At 41.9% G+C, this 15102-nt stretch overlaps 1 protein-coding gene across 1 annotated transcript in view; it reads right to left on the bottom strand.

Moving 5' to 3' along the window:
* Positions 1–15102, bottom strand: part of LOC140193985 (kinesin-like protein KIF28P) — an 88453-nt gene that overhangs the window by 13609 nt on the left and 59742 nt on the right. The window contains exons 15-16 of the mRNA XM_072251255.1: positions 10758–10924; positions 83–186 (exon numbers count right to left, since the gene is read on the bottom strand). Of these exons, the coding sequence (XP_072107356.1) occupies positions 83–186; positions 10758–10924 (271 nt within the window). The remainder of the gene's footprint in view (positions 1–82; positions 187–10757; positions 10925–15102) is intronic.

Raw genomic sequence — 15102 nt, 5'->3', positions numbered from 1 at the left:
ATTACAGCAAGCAAACATGAATTAACTGCAAGCTTGAATCTTTCTAATTCTGGTAATCTTATAAAGAACAGATTTATCATACCAGTGGCGCAGATGTCCACCGATTTCTATAGCTTAGATCTAACAGCACGCTACCGTCACTTGACAGTGGGATATTAGCAAGCTCTGTTTTCCTTTCTTGGCAACCTTCTGAGAAAACACAGTTCGAAATAATGATTATGTTCCACTTCCAGTCAAGCATATTCTTTCTCCAATTCTGAGTATTCCGGTAGACTTCCTTTTGACATTTAACACCAATATTGAACACATTTCAAAAAAGCATACAAAATGGAGATATTAAAAATCTGAATCAATATAGGAGACCCAGGAATTACTAAGTGGGTCCAGCACTAGTAGAAATGATGAATAATTGTTTATCTTCTCAAACTTGCTGCCTAACCTGCTGTGTATGTCTAGCAATTTCTTATTTTGTTATTGAAACTGTTTTCTGCTTTGAAAATTGAGTTTTGGATATTCTACTTCACTTTGGGATGAAGAAACTGAAGAACATTTTTGTGGCCAAGTAGAATGAAGAAAATTGACTTCTAAGGTAATAGGACAAATTGAATTGAAGGGAATGGTGGAAGAGAAACAATGGTGGAAGACTGACAAGATGGAACAAGAGGACAGAGAGAGGGATAGGAGGAATAGGAGATATTGTGCATGTGGAAAACCTGAAAGGTTGGAATTTAAATTTGCTGCAGTCCCTTTCAGGCAGCAAGCTCCAAATACACTCCACTTCTCATGCAAACAAAGCTGCTATATTCATCTCTAATTTTTCTACCAATTGCTTTAAACCTATGCTTCTTGGTTAATGGTCAAGTTCCAAGGAAGATGAGTCCTTCTTTTCTACTTTATCAGAGTTCATTATAGTGTTATACTCCTCAGTTAGATCTCTTTTATCTCATCTGTAGCAGGGATAACAATGTGGTCTTCTCTGGTCTTTCCCCATCCTGTCCTGGAAATATCTACATGATCTTCCACAGCAGTCACTTTCTTTCTAAATTGATAGAATAGGCTGTAGATGCTGGAAACTGGAGCAAAAAATATTCTGCTTGAGGAACTCAGCAGGTTGAGCAGCATTTTTGAACAGTTGAACTTTTGGGGCACAAGCTTGAACTCTTTCTGTAATGTACTGACCAAAAGTGAATAGAGGTCTTTGGCTGAGGCCCAATTTGCATTTTATCCAATTCTCTGTGATAGTTCTGCCCTTGTATTCTTTGCCTTGGCTTATAAAGTATTGCATATCTCTTCACATCCATTTTGTCTATTGCTCCCATTGCTGAAATCAAAGCAGCAGGAGAAAGGGAGAGACACCCACCAGTTAGACACTCCGTCAAGAAGATTTTCATTCACTTAAGTGAAGCTTCTTTTGGGAGGGCAACAATATACAGTACAATGTCCCCTAAGGGCAGTAGAGAAAAACTATAAGACTACAAGATATAGGAACTAAAACAGGCCATTTGGCCCATCGAGTCTGCTCTGCCATTTCATCATGGCTGATGCAATTTTCTTATCAGCCCCAATCTCCTGTCTTCTCCCTGTATTCCTTCATGACACGATTTTTCAAGAATCTATCAAACTCTGCCTTAAATATACATAAAGACTTGGCCTCCACAGCTGTGTGTGGCAAAGAATTCCACAGAGTCACCACTCTCTGGCTAAAGAAATTCCACTCTCTGGTTAAAGAATTTCCTCCTCATCACCATTCTAAAAGGACGCTCCTCTATTCTGAGGCTGTGTCCTCTGGTCTTAAACTCTCCCACCAGAGAAAATATCCTCACATCATCTATTATATCAAGGCCTTTCACCATTTGATAGGTTTCAATGAGGTCACCCTTCATTCTTTTGAATTCTCATGAATAAAGGCCCAAAGCCATCTATTGCTCTTCATATGACAAGCCATTCAGTCCTGGAATCATTTTTGTGACCATTCTTTGAACCCTCTCCAGTTTCAACACATCCTTTCTAAGATAAGGACACCAAACCTTCTTACAATACTCCAAGTGAGGTCCCACCAGTGCTTTATAAAGTTTCAACAATACATTCTTGCTTTTATATTTTAGTAGTCTTGAAATGAATGAAAACATTGCATTTGCCTTCCTCACCACAGACTCAACCTGCAAATGAACCTGTATAGAATCCTACACAAGGACTCCCAAGTCCCTTTGCACCTCAGTCTTTTTGTATTTTCTCTCCGTTTAGAAAATAGTCAACCCTTTCATTTCTTCTGCCAAAGTGCATAACCATACACTTCCCGACACAGTAATCTATTTGCCATTTTTGCCCATTCTCCTAATCTGTCTGTCCTTCTGTAGCCTCTCTACTTCTTCAAAACTACTTGACCCTCCACCTATCTTCATGTTGTCTACAAACTTTGCAAAAAAACCATCAATTCCATCATCTAAGTCATTGACATATAATGTAATAAGAACCAGTCCCAATGCATATCCCAGTGAACACCACTATTTATGAGCAGCCAGCCAGAAAAGGCTCCCTTTATTCCCATGCTTTGCTCCTGCTAATCAACCACTGCTTTATCCATGCTAGAATCCTTTCTGTAATACCATGGGCTCATAGCTTGCTAAGCAGCCTCATGTGTGTCACCTTATCATAGAAACATAGAAAATAGGTGCAGGAGTAGGCCATTTGGCCCTTCGAGCCTGCACCGCCATTCAGTATGATCATGGCTGATCATCCAACTCAGAACCCTGTACCTGCCTTCTCTCCATACCCCCAATCCCTTTAGCCACAAGGGTCATATCTAACTCCCTCTTAAATATAGCCAATGAACTGGCCTCAACTGTTTCTTGTGGCAGAGAATACCTCAGATTCACCACTTTCTGTGTGAAGAAGTTTTTCCTCATCTCGGTCCTAAAAGGTTTCCTCTTTATACTTAAACTGTGAGCCCTCGTTCTGGACTTCCCCAACATCAGGAACAATCTTCCTGCATCTAGCCTGTCCAATCCCTTTAAAATTTTATACATTTCAATAAGATCGCCCCTCAATCTTCTAAATTCCAGCGAGTATAAGCCTAGTCGATCCAGTCTTTCATCATATGAAAGTCCTGCCATCCCAGAAATCAATCTGGTGAACCTTCTTTGTACTCCCTCTATGGTAAGAATGTCTTTCCTCAGATTAGGGGACCAAAACTGCCCACAATACTCCAGGTGTGGTCTCACCAAGGCCTTATACAACTGCAGTAGTACCTCCCTGCTCCTGTACTTGAATCCTCTTGCTATGAATGACAGCATACCATTCGCCTTTTTCACCGCCTGCTGTACCTGCATGCCCACTTTCAATGATTGGTGTATAATGACACCCAGGTCTCGTTGCACCTCCCCTTTTCCTAATCGGCCACCATTCAGATAATAATCTGTTTTCCTGTTCTTGCCACCAAAGTGGCTAACCCCACAGTTATCCACATTAAATTGCATCTGCCATGAATTTGCCCACTCACCTAACCTATCCAAGTCACCCTGCATCCTCTTAGCATCCTCCTCACAGCTAACACTGCCACCCAGCTTCGTGTCATCCGCAAACTTGGAGATGCTGCATTTAATTCCCTCATCTAAGTCATAAATATATACTGTAAAAAACTGGGGTCCCAGCACTGAGCCTTGCGGTACCCCACTAGTCACTGCCTGCCATTCTGAAAAGGTCCCGTTTATTCCCACTCTTTGCTTCCTGTCTGCCAACCAATTCTCTATCCACATCAATACCATACCCCCAATACTGTGTGCTTTAAGTTTGCACACTAATCTCCTGTGTGGGACCTTGTCAATAGCCTTTTGAAAATCCAAATATACCACATCCACTGGTTCTCCCCATCCACTCTACTAGTTACAGCCTCAAAAAATTCTATGAGATTCGTCAGACATGATTTTCCTTTCACAAATCCATGCTGACTTTGTCCGATGATTTCACCGCTTTCCAAATGTGCTGTTATCACATCTTTGATAACTGACTCTAGCATTTTCCCCACCACCGACGTTAGGCTAACCGGTCTATAATTCCCCGGTTTCTCTCTCACTCCTTCTTTAAAAAGCGGGGTTACATTAGCCACCCTACAATCCTCAGGAACTAATCCAGAATCTAATGAGTTTTGAAAAATTATCACTAATGCATCCACTATTCCTTGGGCTACTTCCTTAAGCATGCTGGGATGCAGACCATCTGGCCCTGGGGATTTATCTGCCTTTAATCCCTTCAATTTACCTAACACCACTTCCCTACTAACATGTATTTCCCTCACTTCCTCCATCTCACTGGACCCTCGGTCCCCTACTATTTCCGGAAGATTATTTATGTCCTCCTTAGTGAAGACAGAACCAACGTAGTTATTCAATTGGTCTGCCATGTCTTTGTTCCCCATGATCAATTCACCTGTTTCTGTCTGTAGGGGACCTACATTTGTCTTAACCAATCTTTTTCTTTTCACATATCTATAAAAGCTTTTACAGTCAGTTTTTATGTTCCCTGCCAGCTTTCTCTCATAGTCTTTTTTCCCTTTCCTAATTAATTATCAAAGGTTTTCTGAAAATACAAGTACACAACATCAACTGATTCTCCTTGTTTATCCTGCTTGTTATTTCTTCAAGGAATTCCACAGATTTCACAGGCTTAGAGGAGACGATGGCACCTAACGGCGACTCCTTTGCTTTCATCTTCAGAAACAGCTCTATTTCCATATTTAATATCTCTAGTTTTCCCTTTCAGGGTTCTTTTGAAGACTCTGACCTGGAGTTACATGCTGACTTCAGTTCTTCACGGGAATGGGACCAGCCCTAGGGGTTTCACAACTAGCTGTTATTCGATTTGCCAAGGATGCAGCCTAAGAGATTAGCTCGTCTCCGGAGTTCCAGGATCTCGTGACTCTGGAGATGGGTGGACCAAAGGTTGGTGTCCCGGCAGGAAATTTGTGTGTTGTGGAAGATGAAAGATCTCTGGTTGTGTGCCCAGAGACCCGAGATCTTTGGGCACAGAGCTCGGGAAGAGCATCACAATGCACTTTCAACATTGTAAATCAGCGAGTTGTTTGTTATGTCTCTCCTCTCACTGTGAAAAGGAGGCATCACTTTCTCTCTTATTAGGGACAGAGAGAGCCTGTGGTACGTCGAATATTGGGTGAACAAGTAGTCATTGGGTACTGCAAGTCTGTGTCTTTACTGTTGCTTTGTTGCATGCTTGAATGCTCGATGGTGGGTGCCAATGCTTTTTTTTTGCTGGTGGGGGAGGGAGTTTGTTGCTTTGCTGCTGCTTACGTGTGGGAGGGGAGAGCTGGGGGGGCTGTGGGGTTCTAACATTTAACTGTCATTCATTCTTTGGGCACTCCTCTGTTTTCACGGATGGTTGTGAAGAAAAAGCATTTCAGGATGTATATTGTATACATCCCTCTGACATTAAATGTATCTTTGAAACCTTCGAGATTTGTCAGTCAAGATTTTCCATTAACGAAACCATGCCGTCTACAGTCTATTTTATCATGTGCCTCCAAGTACGCTCATCATTAATAATTGACTCCAACATCTTCCAAAGCACTGAGATCAGACTAACCGGCCGATAGTTTTGTCTCTTCTGCCTCTCTCCCTTCTTGAAGAGGGAAGTGATATTTGCGATTTTCCAGTCTTCTGGAACAATTCCAGAATCTAGTGATTCTTGAAAGATCATTACTAATACCGCCATGTTCTCTTCAGCCACCTCTTTCAGAACTCTGGCGTTCTACCGCGCTAGCATCACTTTCCAGCAGTCTGATATCCACCCTCACCTCTCTTTTACATTTTATGTATCTGAAGAAACTTTTGAAATTTCTTCTTTAATATTATTAGCTAGCTTACTTTCATATTCCATCTTTACCTTCTTAATGACTTTTTAATTGCCTTCTGTTGGTTCTTGAAAGCTTCCCAATCCTCTAATTTCCCACTAATTTTTGCTCTATTATATGCCCTCTCTTTGGCTTTTATTTTGGCTTTACCTTCCCTTGTTAGCCACGGATGCGTCATCTTTCATTCCTCTTTGGGATGTATATATCCTGTGCCTTCCAAGTTCCTTCTAGAAATTCCAGTCATTGCTGCTATGCCATCATCACTGCCAGTGTTCTTTTCCAATCAATTCTGGCCAACTCCTCCTTCATGCCTCTGTAGTTCCCTCTACTCCACTGTAATACTGATACACCTGACTTTAGCTTCTCCTAAAGGGCAGGACTATTGTAGGAAAGCCTCCAGATCACCAGATCAATGGTAGGAAAGCCGTGGAGAAAATCTGAAGGACAGGATTTATGCACACAGGGAAAGCAGGTACTGATAAAGATGAGTTGTCGTGGTTTCTCAAAGGTGATATCATCTCTCAAAAATCTGATTGAGTGTTTTGAGGTAACTAATACATGAAGGTTGAATAATAGATATGATTACATGGATGAGAATGTAGGTGCATTAGTAAATAAATTAGGTGGAGTGTAAGTGGATTGAATTTAATCCAGGTAAGAATAACTTAGTGCACTTTGGGAGGTCAGATTCTGTTAGGACATATAGAGAATGTGGCTGGGACCTTAGGAGTGCTGATGAATGGAGAGACAATGGGATGCAAGCCCATAGATCCATGAACATGGTGACACAGGTAGAAAGGTATCGGTATGCTTACCTTCATAGGCCAGGGCATTGAATAGAAGAGGTGGGATTTCATTTTACATTTATACAAAATACTGTTTAGCCCAGATTTAGAGTATTGTATCCTGTGTACCAGCAGGTTACAGGGATAAGAGATGAGCAAGCCACAGTTTTTCTCTTTGAGCTTGAGAGGTGACTTGATAGATGTGTGCACTAAAAGATTATAAGAGGCATAAATAGAGTCGAAAGCTATCGCCCTTTTCCCAGAGAGGCACAGGCTAATACCAGAGGCCATCCTTTTTAGGAAAGTTTAGGGGAGATAACAGACGTAGGTTATTTTTTTAAACAGAGAGTACTAACTGCCTGGACTACATTGCAGGGGATTGTGATATAGGTTGTTGCATTAGGGACATTTTAGGGACTCTTAGATAGGCACATGGTGAAAATAAATGATGTTGAAAGTTCTAGCAAATCCGCTGATAGAAAGGTTGTGAGTGGTGGTAAAAATCTTCTGAGGTGTATATATTTCAATGCTAGGAGTATTGCAGGGAAGGCGGATGATTTGAGGGCGTGGATTGACACATGGAATTATGATGTTGTAGCAATTAGTGAAACTTGGCTACAGGAGGGGCAGAACTGGCAGCTTAATATTCCAGGGTTCCGATGTTTCAGATGTGATCGAGGCAGAGGAATGAAAGATGGGGGAGTAGCATTGCTTGTTAGGGAAAATATCACAGCAGTGCTCAGGCAGGACAGATTAGAGGGCTTGTCTACTGAGTCCTTATGGGTGGAGCTGAGAAACAGGAAAGGTATGGCCACATTAGTGGGATTGTATCACAGACCACCCAATAGTCAATGAGACTTGGAAGAGCAAATCTGCAGAGAGATAGCAGACAACTGCAGGAAACATAAAGTTGTGGTGGTAGGGGATTTTAATTTTCCATACATTGATTGGGACTCCCATACTGTTAGGGGTCTAGATGGTTTAGAGTTTGTAAAATGTGTTCAGGAAAGTTTTCTAAATCAGTATATAGAGGGACCAACTAGAGTGGATGCAATATTGGATCTCCTGATAGGAAACGAATTAGGGCAAGTGACAGAAGTCTGTGTAGGGGAGCACTTTGGTTCCAGTGATCATAACACCATTAGTTTCAATTTGATCATGGACAAGGATAGATCTGGTCCTAGGGTTGAGGTTCTGAACTGGAAGTAGGCCAAATTTGAAGAAATGAGAAAGGATCTAAAAAGCGTGGATTGGGACAGGTTGTTCTCTGGCAAAGATGTGATTGGTACAAAGATTGATACAAAGATTGGAGGTGTAGTAGACAGTGAGGAAGGTTTTCAGAGCCTGCAGAGGGACTTGGACCAGCTGGAAAAATGGGCTGAAAAATGGCAGATGGAGTTTAATACTGACAAGTGTGAGGTATTACACGTTGGAAGGACAAACCAACGTAGAACATACAGGGTTAATGGTAAGGCACTGAGGAGTGCAGTGGAACAGAGGGATCTGGGAATACAGATACAAAATCCCCTAAAAGTGTCGTCATAGGTAGATAGGGTCGTAAAGAGAGCTTTTGGTACATTGGCCTTTATTAATCGAAGTATTGAGTATAAGAGCTGGAATGTTATGATGAGGTTGTATAAGGCATTGGTGAGGCCGAATCTGGAGTATTGTGTTCAGTTTTGGTCACCAATTTACAGGAAGGATATAAATAAGGTTGAAAGAGTGCAGAGAAGGTTTACAAGGATGTTGCCGGGACTTGAGAAGCTCAGTTACAGAGAAAGGTTGAATAGGTTAGGACTTTATTCCCTGGAGCGTAGAAGAATGAGGGGAGATTTGATAGAGGTATATAAAATTATGATGGGTATAGATAGAGTGAATGCAAGCAGGCTTTTTCCACTGAGGCAAGGGGAGAAAAAAACCAGAGGACATGGGTTAAAGGTGAGGGGGGAAAAGTTTAAAGGGAATAAAGGGGGGCTTCTTCACACAGAGAGTGGTGGGAGTATGGAATGATCTGCCAGACGAGGTGGTAAAAGCGGGTTCTTTTTTAACATTTAAGAATAAATTGGACAGATACATGGATGGGAGGTGTATGGAGGGATATGGTCCGTGTGCAGGTCAGTGGGACTAGGCAGAAAATGGTTCGGCACAGCCAATAAGGGCCAAAGGGCCTGCTTCTGTGCTGTAGTTTCTATGGTTCTATGGTTCTATGGATGAACGAAACATGGAGGGTTATGGGCTATTTGGGAGGAAAGTTTGGATTGATCAAGATCTGCACAACATTGTTGACCAAAAGGCACATACTGTGCTGGATTGTTCTACGTTCTATGTTCACAAGGATGTTGCTTGGAATGGGGTATTGTAGTTATAAGAAAAAATTGGATATCCATATAGATATATGGATATAAAAAGCCTAGAGAGATATGGGCCTTTTGTGGACAGAGGATTAGCATAGTTCGGCATCAGAGTCAGTAGGAATGCAGTAGGTCATAAAGCCCTACTTCTGTTCTGTACATTACTAAGTTTCTAAAATATTGCAACCCATGCCAACTACAGATGCTTTTCAGTTTTGTATCGAGCCTGAGTTCAGTTCTGCTACCTACTAGTCAGCCACACACTTTGCTCGCTGATTACTAGAAAACCTGATCTGTAACTGATCCATAATGGTGTGCTCTGGAAAAATTCATTTGTTGATTTCTTCCAATCTCCTTGACGTTAAGCACCTTCCCTGTACTTCATAATTTGTCCTAAAAGATGCTTTATAAATAGGAGTCTCTGGGGTATGTCAGGATTAAAGCTCGCTATTTAGAAACACTAAATACAGTTCCATTAGTAGTCACAAACACATACTGTGCAGTTATAATTTTTGCTTCAGAAATTGTGCTTTATCTGAAGAAAGCTCATTACTATTCAATTTACTTATTAAAATAATGCAAGTTGACAATAATTTGAATATTGTCAGGATGTAACTGTTACTACCCGTTATCCTAGCACACTCTTGGTACAGTTGTCTGACAAAAATGACAGCAGACTTGTGAGGCTGGTTGCACTGCAACAAATCAAATCTAGCCAGAGGATTGGCAAAGATGGTGGATTAGAGAACGCTTGGAGAATTATTAGAGGGAACAATAAATAAAATATTTGATTCATCTTATTGAAAATGGCACAGTTGAATCAGGGTTCATGTAACCTTGGTAATGAAAGGTTTTTGTTTTACACAGAACAGAATTTCACCAGTAAGTGGAGTGTGGCATAACAGTGGAGTTTAGCAATTTAGTGTGCAATGGTACTGAGTGGTGGGAGTTGCACCAGCCATCGACATATACTAAGTGCTGCACAAAGAATTACATGGTCTTCTGCTGCTGCTTGTAGCCCATCCACTTCAATGTTTGACGTGCTGTGCATTCAGAGATGCTCTTCTGCACACCACTGCGGGAACACATGTTTATTTCAGTTACTGTTGCCTTCCAGTCTGCTTGACTCAATCTGGCCATTCTCCTCTGACCTCTTTCATTAACAAGGCGTTTTTACCACAGATCAGCAGCTCACTAGATTTATTTTGTTTTCTACACCATTCTCTATCAACACTTGAGAAGGTTATGTGTGAAAATGCCAGGAGTTTCTGAGATACCACTTCTGACACCTACAATCATTCCACAGTCAAAGTCACTTAGGTCACACTTCTTCCCCAGTCTGATGTTTGGACTGAACAACAAGTGAATCTCTTGACCATGTCTGCATGCTTTTATACATTGAGTTGCTGCCACAGGATTGGCTGATGAGATAATTGCATTAACATGCAGGTGTACCAAATAAAATAGCCACTGAGTGTAATTTTACAATAGAATTCTTAAAAATAAATAATGGCGGAGCTACAGATGGTGACAATCGTGGAGGGGAAAACGAGGTGAAAGGGTACGGACTAAAATTTAAGGAAATAAAAAACAAGCAGAATGTTTACAACTCAGGCCAGTTTTGAAGAACAGTAAAATACTAAAGGTTATTATCCTCTACAAATATATTCTATTTCTAAATGCTGTTATTGGCTAGTGCCTAGATAGATAAAGTAACTTGAATGTGAATATTCACTGGCAGAATTTCATTTCACACACCTTGCAGCCCCCACAGCTCCAGGACCAGTGCATGTGTCTTCAGATAGCTGAGGAAATCTGGTGTAACATGTCCAATTGTGAAATGCATTGAATAATCCAGGAGAGGGTTAGTATTATCCCAGACAGCAGGGGTATAGAATGTTGTAGGGAGACTGTACATTATAAATCTGCAACAAAAAAGACACATGTTTTATTACAATGGGTTTTTGATGAATGACAATATGGAATAATAAAATTCAAAATTTATACCAAACATTAATAAAGGTAATGCTCTGTGAGTTGGATAGTTTCATAATATTGTTGTGAATTAATATTTAGTATCTTTCCTCCTTTAATGTAGATTCATGATATTAAGGTTTTGCAGATTTAATAAAGATTAAACATATTTATAAGACCCTGGTCATACCTCACATGGAGTACTGTGCTCAGTTCTGGTCACCTCACTACAGGAAGGATGTGGAAACCATAGAAAGGGTGCAGAGAAGATTTACAAGGATGTTGCCTGGATTGGGGAGCATGCCTTATGAGAACAGGTTGAGTGAACACGGCCTTTTCTTCTTGGAGCGACGGAGGATGAGAGGTGACCTCATAGAGGTGTACAAGATGATGAGAGGCGTTGATCGTGTGGATAGTCAGAGGTTTTTTCCCAGGGCTGAAATGGCTAGCACGAGAGGGCACAGTTTTAAGGCGCTTGGAAGTAGGTACAGAGGAGATGTCAGGGGTAAGTTTTTTACGCAGAGAGTGGTGAGTGCGTGGAATGGGCTGCCTGCGACGGTGGTGGAAGCGGATACGATAGGGTCTTTCAAGAGACTCCTGGATAGGTACATATAGCTGAGAAATATAGAGGACTATCGGTAACCCTAGGTAATTTCTAGTCATGCTTTATTGATCCCGGGGGAAATTGGTTTTCGTTACAGTTGCACCATAAATAATTAAATAGTAATAAAACCATAAATAGTTAAATAGTATTATGTAAATTATGCCAGGAAATAAGTCCAGGACCAGCCTATTGGCTCAGGGTGTCTGACCCTCTAAGGGAGGGGTTGTAAAGTTTGATGGCCACAGGCAGGAATGACTTCCTATGATGCTCTGTGCTGCATCGCGGTGGAATGAGTCTCTGGCTGAATGTACTCCTGTGCCCAACCAGTACATTATGTAGTGGATGGGAGACATTGACCAAGATGGCATGCAACTTAGATAGCATCCTCTTTTCAGACACCACTGTGAGAGAGTCCAGTTCCATCCCCACAACATCACTGGCCTTATGAATGAGTTTGTTGATTCTGTTGGTGTCTGCTACCCTCAGCCTGCTGCCCCAGCACACAACAGCAAACATGATCACACTGGCCACCACAGACTCATAGAACATCCTCAGCATCGTCCGGCAGATGTTAAAGGACCTCAGTCTCCTCAGGAAATAGAGACGGCTCTGACCCTTCTTGTAGACAGCCTCAGTGTTCTTTGACCAGTCCAGTTTATTGTCAATTCGTATCCCCAGGTATTTGTAATCCTCCACCATGTCCACACTGACCCCCTGGATGGAAACAGCTCTTCTCAGGTCTACCACCAGCTCCTTAGTCTTTTTCACATTAAGCTGCAGATAATTCTGCTCACACCATGTGACAAAGTTTCCTACCATAGCTCTGTACTTAGCCTCATCTCCCTTGCTGACGCATCCAACTATGGCAGAGTCATCAGAAAACTTCTGAAGATGACAAGACTCTGTGCAGTAGTTGAAGTCCGAGGTGTAAGTGGTGAAGAGAAAGGGAGACAAGACAGTCCCCTGTGGAGCCCCAGTGCTGCTGATCACTCTGTTGGACACACAGTGTTGCAAGCACACATATTGTGGTCTGCCAGTCAGGTAATCAAGAATCCACGATACCAGGGAAGCATCCACCTGCATCGCTGTCAGCTTCTCCCCCAGCAGAGCAGGGCGGATGGTGTTGAACGCACTGGAGAAGTCAAAAAACATGACCCTCACAGTGCTCGCTGGCTTGTCCAGGTGGGCGTAGACACAGTTCAGCAGGTAGACAATGGCATTCTCAACTCCTAGTCGGGGCTGGTAGGCGAACTGGTGGGGATCTAAGTGTGGCCTGACCATAGGCCGGAGCAGCTCCAGAACAAGTCTCTCCAGGGTCTTCATGATGTGGGAGGTCAATGACTCCGGGCTGTAGTCATTGAGGCCGCTGGGGCGCGGTGTCTTCGGCATAGGGACGAGGCAGGACATCTTCCACAGCACAGGAACCCTCCGGAGCCTCAGGCTCAGGTTGAATACATGGCGAAGTACTCCACATAGCTGAGGGGCACAGGCTTTGAGCTCCCTGGTACTGACACCATCCGGTCCTGCAGCCTTGCTTGGGTTGAGACGCTTCAGCTGTCTTCTCACCTGTTCAGCTGTGAAGCCCACCGTGGTGGTTTCGTGAGGGTTTCTAAAGTAAGTACATGTTCAGCACAGCATTGTGGGCCAAAGGACCTGTATTGTGCTGTAGGTTTTCTATGTTTCCATGCCTACTAAAATCCATGTAGACAACATCCACTGCCCTACCCTCATCTATCTCTCTTGTTAAAAAATTCAATCAAGTTATTTGTTTGGGAATTGTTTCTGTTTCACGTCTACTATTAGTGATCTTTGGGATACCATGTTGTGTGAATCTGACTCATATCAATAGTCATAGTCATAGTCATACTTTATTGATCCTGGAGGAAAATGGTTTTTGTTACAGTTGCACCATAAATAATTAAATAGTAATAAAACCATAAATAATTAAATAGTAATATGTAAATTATGCCAGGAAATAAGTCCAGGACCAGCCTATTGGCTCAGGGTGTCTGACTCTCCAAGGGAGGTGTTGTAAAGTTTGATGGCCACAGGCAGGAATGACTTCCTATGACACTCTGTGTTGCATCTCGGTGGAATGAGTCTCTGGCTGAAAGTACTCCTGTGCCCAACTAGTACATTATGTAGTGGATGGGAGTCATTGTCCAAGATGGCATGCAACTTGGACAGCATCCTCTTTTCAGACACCACTGTCAGAGAGTCCAGTTCCATCCCCACAACATCACTGGCCTTACGAATGAGTTTGTTGATTCTGTTGGTGTCTGCTACCCTCAGCCTGCTGCCCCAGCACACCACAGCAAACATGATCGCACTGGCCACCACAGACTCGTAGAACATCCTCAGCATCGTCCGGCAGATGTTAAAGGACCTCAGTCTCCTCAGGAAATAGAGGAAATAAAGGAATATTTTTCTTCATCACTTTATCTTTGCAATTGAATGTTAAACTACCATCAGGGTTGATGCAGTCTTTTAAGTGCCAACTGTATAGCTAGGTAAAGAGCACAGCGGGAATCAGGGTTTGAAAATTTCATTATGCTTCAGTGCAACACTTCCACAACAGCAGGGACTAAGTTGTGGGTCTCAGCCAGGATAACCCAAAGAGGAAAGTACCAATCGGAGGCATTATGCTTACAGTGGCTTAGGGTTTCTTTCATGTTGCTGCTGCAACTGCAGTAGTTTAGACCAGACAGAGCTAATAACAGAACATCCTTTAATAAGGCAGTCATTCTCAAATCAGACCGCACAGTGTGGCACAATAGCATGGCAAGGTCATGCATCGTGCACGCAGTTATCAAGTCACATTCATATTCAAATACATTACACTCGTTCTCCATTAAAATGTAATAAATCTACAAATGCCATCAATTATCTACTTTCATTAAACTAACTGTTTACAATCAATTACTAACAGAAAAAGATGTACTTATAAGTTTAACCAAAGACAAATTCATTAAATTTCTTAATCTACTAATCTACAAAACTCTTTGTTACAAACTGTACTTCATCTCTCTGAAGTGTCTACTTCATGCATTAGTGATTTCAGTAAATCACTTCAAGTAGGTCTCATACACATTTGGACTGGCAGGGTTCTCCATAACTGTTATATTAACATAATTATCTCTGTAACTTTGAAAGCAAATTTATAAAAACCTTAAAACAAACAATGATTAACTCTAATTAATAACTGCACAAATATAATCTGGCACATTACTGAATTTAATTAACTCAGTGTTAATAGTTGTGCTATTGGTTGCCTTTTATTGCTTCATCATCTTGCCCTGTTCTCATTCCTGCCTTGAATTCTGTTCTTCCTTCTTCTCATCCCATTCCTTAACCCTTTCTCTTTGTAACTCGTTCAGCCTTTGCTTTGAGTCAATCCACTGCTTTCACACTTTCCCATGGAAAAGAGTAAACAATCGATGTTTCAGAAGGGGCTCGGCACGAAAAGTTTACTCTTTTCCATAGATGCTGCCAGGCCTGCTGAATTCCTCCAGCATTTTGTGTGTA

The sequence above is a fragment of the Mobula birostris genome, chromosome 1, assembly GCF_030028105.1.
Source record: "Mobula birostris isolate sMobBir1 chromosome 1, sMobBir1.hap1, whole genome shotgun sequence".
NCBI classification, from domain to species: domain Eukaryota; kingdom Metazoa; phylum Chordata; class Chondrichthyes; order Myliobatiformes; family Myliobatidae; genus Mobula; species Mobula birostris.
Note: the sequence above shows the minus strand (reverse complement) of the source record. Positions and strands in the feature narration are given on the sequence as shown.